The sequence below is a fragment of the Camponotus vicinus genome, unplaced genomic scaffold, assembly GCF_025532165.1.
Source record: "Camponotus vicinus isolate PSW18456_S1 unplaced genomic scaffold, iyCamVici1.0 SCAF_3, whole genome shotgun sequence".
Taxonomy (NCBI): Eukaryota; Metazoa; Arthropoda; class Insecta; order Hymenoptera; family Formicidae; genus Camponotus; species Camponotus vicinus.
Genome location: NW_028141967.1, coordinates 5,872,979 through 5,884,152, shown reverse-complemented (window position 1 = coordinate 5,884,152; position 11,174 = coordinate 5,872,979). Strand labels below are relative to the sequence as shown.

General features: G+C 26.6%; 2 protein-coding genes across 2 annotated transcripts; both read right to left on the bottom strand.

Moving 5' to 3' along the window:
- Window positions 1-4,870: 4,870 nt before the first annotated feature.
- Window positions 4,871-7,157, bottom strand: LOC145968160 (juvenile hormone acid O-methyltransferase-like). The gene is made up of 5 exons (XM_083093444.1): window positions 6,907-7,157; window positions 6,641-6,812; window positions 5,485-5,617; window positions 5,254-5,401; window positions 4,871-5,093 (listed from the first exon to the last, which is right to left on the bottom strand). Exons 1-5 carry the CDS (start codon window positions 7,088-7,090, stop codon window positions 4,915-4,917), a joined length of 816 nt encoding a protein of 271 aa, XP_082949570.1. The 5' UTR covers window positions 7,091-7,157; the 3' UTR covers window positions 4,871-4,914.
- A 2,589-nt stretch (window positions 7,158-9,746) lies between these two features.
- On the bottom strand, window positions 9,747-10,935 carry Mrpl23 (mitochondrial ribosomal protein L23). The gene is made up of 3 exons (XM_083094433.1): window positions 10,779-10,935; window positions 10,037-10,316; window positions 9,747-9,964 (listed from the first exon to the last, which is right to left on the bottom strand). Exons 1-3 carry the CDS (start codon window positions 10,790-10,792, stop codon window positions 9,815-9,817), a joined length of 444 nt encoding a protein of 147 aa, XP_082950559.1. The 5' UTR covers window positions 10,793-10,935; the 3' UTR covers window positions 9,747-9,814.
- Between the last annotated feature and the right edge of the window lie 239 nt (window positions 10,936-11,174).

Below are 11,174 nucleotides of genomic sequence, written 5' to 3'. Positions count from 1 at the left end.
TTTAGTCACGAATACTGACAATTGTCTATACCAATTCTTTGCGTATTACACGATTATATATGATTTATTTAATAGTTCTTTTTAATTTTTCGTAAATTATAATAATATATGAAAATAATAAAAGCGATAATGGATGATAATAATTTTATCCTTATTGGATACATTTCAGACTACACACTGAATTTTTTTAATGGAACTATTTTATTTTGTTTTAAAAAACCAGTCTTTATGATTTTATTGATTTATTTTTCCGAATACACACACACACACACACATTTAAAACTGATATTACTCTTGAATGATTGAAACTTATTTGATGCATAGATTTTTTTATCTCTGTTTCGTTTATCTCTGACATTACATAAGTTTTTTTAGTAATGAGAATAGATTGCAGGAAAGAAAAAATCATATACTCTACAGGAGACACAATTTTCTTAAAATTCAAATTATCGATTGTCTTAAATCCCCAAGCAGAATTTTCTTTTTAAAAACAAATTGTGGGCAATTAACGGTCAAAAATTGCAATTTTTGTAAACAACGGGCAATTAACGGTCAAAAATTACAATTTTTAAAACATATGCTCGGTGCTGTTGCGACGGTCTTATCTGTTATAATTTGGAAAATACAAGCATGTGAAATTTTGTATTCCTAAAAATTCGTTTCTAATTTCTGTTCCGCAACAAAAACTAATGATCTGACGGCATTTTGTCATTAGGAAAAGTTGTTATACTCGTCTAGCACAATCTGGTACAAGAGAAAAAAAATACAAAATAAAATTCTTTTTCACTTCTCCACCCCTTTTTATTAAATATTTAATCAAACTTTATAATTACCTATATTTTTTTATCTGTTTATCCTTTCTAATTATGAGGACAATATAACACAATTTATAGAAATTCAATTAATGCTATACAAAATGATTTATGTATTATTATTATTAAAAATATTAGACTCGAAAATATTAAAATTAAACAAATCAGTTTTAGTGGCAATGCGAGTCAAGTGTCGATCTTATAACACAGTTATTTATTATACAAAACAAATAAGTATGAAACAATAAATATAAATGTGAAAAGTTTGCAAACATTTCGACCCTATTTTTGGGCCATCTTCAGCACAAGTGTGATGATTGAACAAAAAACAAAAGTTTTACATCGGAGTCAATTATATTAAAAGCGTCCTATCTAAAATTATATTAACATTGATTCGGTGTCTCATTATTTTGACGATGTCTGTAATAAAATCAGTCAAAATTTTGTTAAAGAAAAATTATATTAACACAAATTGAAATAATTTAAATAAATAATATAAACTAATATAAACTAAAGATAGAATTAAGTAAATTAAATAAAATTAAAATTAAAAGATTAAGAGATTAAAATCTTATGTTAAAGTCAACAACAAATTAAAATAATTTAAATAAATATAAACTAAATATAGAATAAATAATAAATAACTGTGTTATAAGATCAACACTTGACTCGCATTGCCATTAAAACTGATTTGTTTAATTTTGTATTATTATTGTTTTTAACTTTACGAATTTTTTTTAGCTAAATGGAATAAGATAACAAAGTTTGCTTAACGGAATAATACGGCACAAACTTATGCCAATTTATTAAAAAAAATTGAACTCGATTGGGACAAAGTGCGGGGCTAGTAATTTTTTTTTTTTTTATTTTCTCGAATATGGTTCAAGTTATTGAGTTGTGGTTTGCGGCACACATTAGCACAAACGTAGCACAATACAGCACAATCAATAAAAATTCAAAATTCGAAAAGTGCGGGGCTGCCGCAAATTTCGTTCTTTTTAATTTTCTAAGAAATGGTTTAAATTATTAAGCTACGGTTTACGACACAAATCAGCACAAACGTAGCACAATGCAGCACAATTAATAAAAATATAAAATTCAAAAAGTGCGGGGCTAACTTCACACGGATGCACAAAGCTGCAAACGAAAATAAAAGATTCTTGCTTTTAACACTACTCAGAACTACGATGAGGACGTAGCAGAATAATGATTCCGCTCTTGTTTGCTTTTTTACATATTTTTAAAAATTTTTTAAATATTTTTAACTTTTTATAACTTTTTAACTTTTTTTAATTTTTTAATTTTAATTTTATTTTTGTATTTATCACAGGTTTTTTGATATCATCAAAGGCTAATCAAATATATTTTATGTCTTAATACATTTTGCTTTAATAAAATAAAAGTATAATTTAAAAGTTATGTTTCTAGCCTTAGCTTTTGCAAATATTTCTATAACATCCTTATAATCGAAGTTATTGACCACTTCTTTTTCAATCGATATCATTGCTAAATTGGATAATCGTGTCTGCGTCATTGTACTTCTCAGATAATTTTAATTAATTTTAATTATTTTTTTATTAATTTTAATTTTGAAAAAGTTATTTTGCATCCAATAGTATCGTGGTCTACCAGTTTAAACCTTGTAACACTGCGTCCTGCGAAAAAAAATTTTGCGCACTTCCAAATTTTGCGCCCCTCCAATTCTTGCGCCCTACGCTGAAGCATACATTGCGTACTGCCTTCCCAGCAAACACCAAGTAATAATTATATAATTGTTAGTTATAATTTCTCACTCAGCAATATAATTGTTATTTAACACATAACAGTTATATAACATGTAACAGTTATATTGTTGAGTAGGAAATTATAATTAACAGTTACTGGGTGTTTGCTGGGTTGTAATGGTCCCGCATATGCTCATACTCCTCTTTCTGCTCTTTTGGTTTGCAATATTTGAACCACACGCAAAAGGAGAAATAATGGTCACATTTGGAAATGATGATCTTATTAGTGCTCAAGGCGTTGGTAAAATCAGCATGAAGTCTGTGATCAACGATTAATTGAAATAAAAGAGCGCTATATGCGACGTACTGTATGTTCCCGAACTTACACGAAATCTTTTTAGTATTGGACGTGGAGCAAAAGCTGAGTTTACAAAGAACAAGTTATTAATGAAGATTAAAGACAAAGTGAGAGCAATAGGTAAGCGAGTTGTATCAAATGGACATTGAAGTAATTGTCAATACAATTGAGGCGAATATTGCAACTCAAAAAGAATCACTGGAACTGGGATATGCACGCCTTAGACGAAGCAAGCAAGAAAAATCATTCATATGGCTAAAAACAATACTGTAATTGATATGCGGTGCAGTTATATGGCTGATTCGAGTCGATCAAGCGTGCATACTACGTAAACAATATCATGAATGTTGAAATAATGGAGCCTACATGTCGACAATTCAATTAAAAGACCCTCAAAATGATATATCACTTGACAGCTATTGCCATTTAAGATTTTTGAAGGGATAGCTACTTCGACGAAGGAGATGAAAAAACTTCGTTGCATTTAATGTACTTAAATGTCCTCGAAAATAAAATTGACGTCTTTTGGCATTTCTCGCAAAAAATAATTAATCATGAAATAAATGGGTGGAAAGTTTCAAAATGAACACCTGTATATCAACAATTACATGATTTTTTAATTGATTGAGATACAAAATAAGAGCAAAATTAAAACTTTTCTCTACTAATTAAAAAATGTAATGATGAGAATATAATGGTATATTCAACTGAAATAAAAAAATGGAACTTTATTGTAAAATTATATAATTAAAAGAAAGTTATAACGCGCGCGATCCTATTTATCATTTGTCATAAATATAATTAGAACATAAATTTGTAATATGGACAATAAATGTATGTAAACTAAAAAATGCAAATTGTAGAAATAAAAATATTCTTTATAACCATAAAAATTCCAAAAAATAGAGACTTTATGTAATTATATAGTTAGGTAATTTATTATATAAATGAATTATTTGATTGATATTTGAATTATATTCTAATTGAATATTTTTATTGTATTGTGCATCGTTTGTGAAGTAATATTTATATGTATAAGTCGTTAAAACGCACAGATAAAAGGAAAAATATTTCCAATTATCAATCTTTCACAGACTGTATATTACTTACTTCAGCTTGATAAAATATTTTAAAAAAGACCGAATAACATTGAAACTGCGATCTCTTTTATTTTCCGTATTAAAAATTGTTAACAATAAATAGAAACTGGAAACAATAAACGTTATCAAGCTAATTCTAGAACGGGAATTGCACAATAGCAAAATGGCCGAAAAGTTATCTTTTATACAATGGTTACAATCGACTGAACACTGTCGGCTATAATTTAAGTCTTGTTAATAACGTACAAATTATATGAAATCAACAATTAAACAAATACTAATAACCTAATAATTAAACTACTAATAATTAACTAAAATAAAAGGGATGATATAACTATTAGAAAACTTGTCGAATATTAATGGCTAATTATTATAATTATTATAATATTAATATAGATGACTAATATTAATTATAATATTAATTAATTTTATAATGCTGTAATGCTATAACTTTATAATGCTGTGAAAATCAGAATATGAATTTTATCAAAAATATTATAAGAGTGATTAAAATGTGAAAATAAATAAACTGATTTAATGATAATTAAATAATTGGCATAAAATAATACTTGTAAGTACTGATAATTATGTATGGAAATTAAGTATTAAAATTGAGGAAGATATCGTTGACAGCGAATCGACGATGCGATTCGAAGACACATTGACTATACATTTATTTTCGTAATATATTTTTACAAAAATTTAATTGTGCAATGCACATGTGTATATGCACGTATAGATAAGTATGTTGTTTATTTTGTTTATATTACACAAATCTTAATTAGGAAAGGTAGAGTAACAATAAATGGAAGAATTCTGGAAATAATTCAATGGTCATGTTCTTCTTAAAAGTTCAACAAATTACTTAGAGTGAGATATAATATATATTTTTTATTGTGTGTATATGTGTGTACATATACTTATGCAACTTTTCGTGCATAAATTACTAAAGTTTTGTATAAATCTATAAATATTTTTTGATTATTCTTTTGACAAACAAGCTTTCGTTTCATAAATTCATGTGTTAATTCATTCTTGAATTCTTCACCTCGATCATGTGGCATTTTGTCCAAAAATGGGTAGATGGATATTATTGAAGCTATCGAAATAATCCATCGAGATTACATTAAATTAAAAAAAATTATTAGAATTAAATTAAGATTTAAATAAGTGAGAAGAGGACGTTGCAACAAATTTATAATGTAATCGTCACACAGAAATATAAAATTTAATTTTTATATATTTTTTAAACAACTTACATAAAAAGTTGTGTAAATCTTTAGAGGAATATGTTGTTTCTCGAAGACTGCAATGGCAAACCTCAAACCCGATATCTTTAAGTAATTTTCTCAGCTCTTTACGAGGGCAGACTGAATCATTAAATGGCGAAACGTATTTTCTGATGTCCTATGTAAACATAAGCGTAATAATTAAATGTTTATAACTACAAATTTGCAAAATTGATGAAACATGAAAATAATAAGATTTACTTGTATGTATGATGCAAAACGAATATCTCGAGCCAAAATTTTCATAACTTCATATACATCATGAGATGCTACTATAAGCATAAGTATGTTTCCACCTGGTCGAATCATACGGTAAATATTTTCAAATGCTTGTCTATTAAATAAAACACAGATAAATATAATTAATTTTTGAAACTTTTATATTTATTGCGATTTTTAGTTTTTTAAAATAATATTAAATTAATATATTAACATCTTACTTCTGCCTCTTTAAAATTATATTGTAATGTGATGGAATTATTAAGAGATATTTAAAAAATAATTGTATGTTAAAATATTTAAAATCTGTATAAAAATTACAAGCTATATTTTAAATAATAATAAGAATAATAAATAAGTGATATTTAGTTTTTAATTCTTATTATTTATAACTATCACGTTTTAAAAACTAAAAACTAGATATTATATGTAATATTGCATTTATTATCAGAGACAATATTAATGAATGTTGGAGAATTTTTTAATCATCATAAAAAGTCATCATAAAAATCATCTTATGTATTGCATATCTAACTCATAATTGAAATAAAGCTACAATTATTATCAGTTTCAATTTGTAATTATAATAATATAATTATAATATTGCACTTATTATGAAAGATAATATTGATTTTGAACTTATTTTTCACAACTATATGTTATCTAAAATAATCTCTTCTTTTAATTTTACACGATATAGAATTTGTGACAGAATTCAAGTTAGAATTCTGTTTATTGTAACATATAAAATATAAGTGATATGTATTTTTTATATGCTTATTCTTTAAATGCTTTCTATTTAGTAAAATTAAAATTCTATCTTTAATTTTGTCATGGTTATATTTTAAATAAAATCATTTAAAGTGACTTTTAATCTACAAAGCATTTGAATACAATTAATTAGTTAATTCAGCATTTTATATCATGTCGAAATAGTCAATGATTCAACAACAATTTGTACCACTTTGATCAAACTTTCAACTTTACTTCAATATTTGATTTTCGATATTAATTTGACGTCACATCAATTATATATTTCTGACTGGCTAAGAATCAAACCGCGATTGTTTAAGAATCACCACGATTGATGATTGAATACAGACTTGGTCTATACTTAATTCATTAAAATTTAACTTACCGAATATCATAACACCAATTTAAAGTGTGAAATGAGAATATATGATCAAATTTAGAAATATATTTTTCAGGTAAATTTTTAGTTTGGATATCTAATACTTCAAATTTTAGCCGTTTCTCATGAGAATATGTTTTGTTTGCAAACTCGATCATATTTTTCGAAATATCGGTCCCTTCAAAATATACAATTATTGAATTAAATAATAATTTATGTAATAAACGTATGTTGTTATAAACATTATTCTACGCGTATTATTGTTTTCTTACCTATTATTACCGCATTTGAATTTAGAGCCGGCAAGAGGATATCTTTTGTTATATCTCCGGGACCACAACCAATATCCATACATTTCCCGGACATTTGTGCTAAATCTTCTTGAAATTCGTCGATTAAATTCAATACTTTGCATTTTTGCAAATCATCAAAAGAAGCGTATTCTTTCGCATTCATAATTTTCACAAGTTTGACTGCTTCTATTCTATATCTTGCGTACTTCAGGATTATTTCAAGACGCAGTCTTATATACTATGCTGTGTAGTAGGGATATAGATTACGAAAATGTGGAGTGCATTTTCTAGGAAGTTTATCAATGACGAAGAAAAGCATATGAGCACTTTGTACATTCTTATTCTATTTGTCTACTATTAATAATAATTCAGCAATATTCTTGGAGCTATTCGAAGTAATATTCTCGTTACTTTATATATACAGAGTTACAACAAAATTTAATGTAAAAATTAAAACAATAATAATAATAAGGAAGGCTTATTTAAGACCTTAAATAAGCCTCCCTTATTATTATTATTGATTTATCATTTGGAACATTTACGTATATTGTGTTAATTTAATTAAAATTTTTTTTGATCCTTTGTTAAAAATTAAAAAATCCGTGAAAACTCTGAAATGTTCTTGAGCCGCATTAATCGAATTTACTGTTTCCGCATGTCCGATTGACAATCGTTGATATGATTATTATTGAATTCAGTACAGTGATACATCATGAGCGGAATTAGTAATAATTATATTTGTGAATTTATTAATTTGAATTTATTAATACAACGAATTATATTTTGTTATGTCTGCTTAGTAATATGAATGTTATTGAATTCAGTTAGATGATAATTTGATGATAGTTCGGTGACATTTTGTACATCGTGAATGAAGTTAGTAATAATTATAGTATATTGATATTTATTTGCGAAATTTATTAACTTAATATATTTAAAAATATATGTCTGATTGATGGTTGATGATGTAAATCGAGTATGGTTAAATGAATATTATTAAGTTAGTTCATATATCGTGAATGATATTAATTAATATTTTAAAATATTTGTTTATTTCGAACTGTCGATGAAGAAGAGATGGTAACATATTACATACTTAAAGAGATTCTACAAAAAGCAAAGCATTCAAAGTGATTTATTTTGGAAATATTTTTATTTTACAATATGTGACCACCTATTACAAAAAATGATCAAATAAAAAGCTCGACTAAACTTATAATGTCAACAATTGTTTGTTAATAATTTAATCACTGGCAACTTAATTTATTTCTTGATATAGTACGCACCAATAAACAGTTCGTACGCATCAATGAACAATTCAAGCACCTGTTCAAAACTAAGCTTCTATGATTTGTTATGATATTATAATAAACTTTATTAGAGCTAAATTTATATGAAAAGTTTTTTTAATTTTATCTATAAAAAGATATACAATATCCTAAATTGTACAAGTTTCAAAATTATGTTTGTACTTGCAATATAACATCAACATGGCGAATATAATGCATTAGTTATTATATGCATTTTGAAATATTTTATTGAGATTGTTGATGAAGAAGATATGTTAAACACTTTGAAGCACTATAATTAACTTCAGCAAATGAAACATTATTTTTTTTTAAATTGGAAGAACTTTTAATGCATTGGTTGAATTAAGGGGATTCTATAAGCGTAAAAATTAAAAAAATCGATTTTGTCTTTTTTGCATTTTCTTAAAGAATATAGCTTCGAAGATATGTCTGCAAAAGTATTTGCCTGAATTCGGCAAAATTAACGGATTTAGAGCGGTTTGAATGGGGCGGCGCATGGTGTACTGTGATAACGCTGCTAATAGTATTATTGTTACGACAGATCAATTTTTGACAAAGAATTTTGGTCTTTTTTTCTTCTCAACAAAGTAACTCAACATTTAGTAGTTTTTTTTCCTATACAAGCGAACATTTGACAGTTTTATTCACATGATTTTGAGAGTATAGTGAATTTAGTATAGCTTTGATCGAATAAAGCACACGCAGCATTTGTAGCGCAAATATTTAGTTTGAAAATTATGTATTCTGAAAATTATATCTATGAGAGTGACTATGAAATGCAGGCTGAAATGTACGTGAATATACGAGTCGAAAATTGAGTTTGCCGTTCAAAACATGGGTCCACAGAAGCTGTAAAAAAAGCCAGAATTGCCAAAGGCATGAAAAACCACTCGAATTTGAATTGAACAAGAAAAAAGCCCTTTATATTTTGACCTAGCACTTAGGTCTTGAACTGGCAGATTAACTATAAATATAATTATATTCATTGAAATGGTACGAAAATTTTTAATGCGTTTTTCTCAAAATTGTTTTTTAAAACGGTGATCACAATTTCAAGATCTATTGATCCGATTGAGTTTAATTTATGTATGCACCTTCAACACATATGTATATCGTTATTGTTTCAAAAATTCATTTATTTTCCGATTTTCTAGCCGTAAAAAAAAAAAAGAGAAAAATCAATAGTTAATTTTCAAAGTGCCGTTATTTTGTTAATTTTTTCCCAACTGGTTCGAACAATAACAGAAAACTCGTATAAAAAATATTTCTTTTTCCCAGATAAGTTGGAGTACCAGAATCATGGCCCCATCATTCGTGATCTTTAAATTTCTCCCATTTGAAAACTCAACATTTTCGTATTAAAATCTTACAAAGAATTTATAATTAAAATATTTATCGCGAATTTAGGTACACCCTGTATAATTATTGACATCTATAAGAGTATATGAGCAAGAAGTAATATAAAAACTATGTTGGTCATTAATTTAAAGATTTTAATAATTAAAAGAATCAGGAATATTAGATGCTTTATTAGTTATATATTTTTAAATATTATAATATATATATATACATGTACATTAAATTCTAAACCAACCAGGCAATCCAGGTGCTTTATTTACTTTCACATATTCCTGCAAGTCCCGTTTAGATTCATTCATAGTTTCTTCATCGAATTCACTTTTTGCATCTTTAAATAGATTGGGAAACACAAAGGATTGGTCTTTTGGCTGGAAGAAACGAAATTTTGTTTGCAATTAAAATTTTTCTTTGTGAAATCAAAGAGATAATTGCAAACTAACCAATACAACATAGGCTATTTTTCTATCATCTTCGTTAATAATGGAGCCTTGCAACTGATCCTTCTTTATCCTCCCCATTGCTATTCTTGTTCTCACTTCAATAATATCGATATTGTAAATCTTTTCCAGGTAATTCTTTATGTCGAATTTAGTCATTTCCATTGAGCAATGGAACTGCACCACATTTGCAAGGTGCTTGCTTTTAGGCTTCAACAGTTTCATCCAGAAGTTTGGTAAAAATACTCTTAATTGCGGATTGCCTTTTTGGTATAATGGATACCTAAATTGATTTGCGACAATTTTAAAATATCATAAAATTAGTTGCCTTAAAAAAAAAACAGTAAAATTCTATGTGAAATCATACATACACACACACACACACACACATATATATATATATATATATAGTAATTATTTATAATATAAAGTATATATAAGTATTTATATTACATATATAATATAAATAATTAAATATTACAAAAAATTTTATATTTTATAAATAATCCCTATTTATATAATAATTATTTATATAATAATTATATATATTTTATAAATAATCCTTATTTATATAATTTTTACAAATATAATATTGACAGATTTATAACATAAAAACCTATTGTAAATTATAGAAAATTAGATTAAGTTAGGTTATTCATCAAATAAACTCTTTCACTTTAAAAATTTGACTTATCAAGAATTATATTATCACTTAATTATCGTGTTAAATATTACTCAAACTTACCATCGCGTTGACATTTTCTTTTATATTGTACAATAATATATAAAATATACAAAGAATGACAGAAAACAAAACTCAGATAAGCTCCGACACCACCACGGTCTTACATACAGGTCTGGAAACTCCGGTGGTGGGGGAGGTCTCACTTAGTGTGTCCGCAGAGAGAAGAATGAGAGGTGTCATGGCCCGCTTTTAGGTGATCCCTGAAAGCGATACGCCCTCTGTGGACCTTAAAAACGTGCACCTAAACTACGAAGCCAAGGTGCACGAATGTTCTCAGAGGGTAACATATAAGGTGCACAATTTCTGGTTCTGTTCCGTGCTATGTGCACAAAATGACGGTAGCACCAGTGCTGTATAGCAAGACGCTTACGTATATTAAATAAATTTTTAATGAAT

What these genes read in the sequence shown, in the direction of transcription:
- LOC145968160 (XM_083093444.1), bottom strand. Translation starts at nt 7,090, where the DNA reads ATGAATGCGAAAGAATACGCTTCTTTTGATGATTTGCAAAAATGCAAA. An exon ending in AATTGGTGTTATGATATTCG is followed by an intron (nt 5,618 to 6,640) that starts GTAAGTTAAATT and finishes TTTATTTAATAG; the next exon opens with ACAAGCATTTGAAAATATTT. An exon ending in AGATTTACACAACTTTTTAT is followed by an intron (nt 5,094 to 5,253) that starts GTAAGTTGTTTA and finishes TTATTTCGATAG; the next exon opens with CTTCAATAATATCCATCTAC.
- Mrpl23 (XM_083094433.1), bottom strand. An exon ending in AAATAGCCTATGTTGTATTG is followed by an intron (nt 9,965 to 10,036) that starts GTTAGTTTGCAA and finishes CGTTTCTTCCAG; the next exon opens with CCAAAAGACCAATCCTTTGT.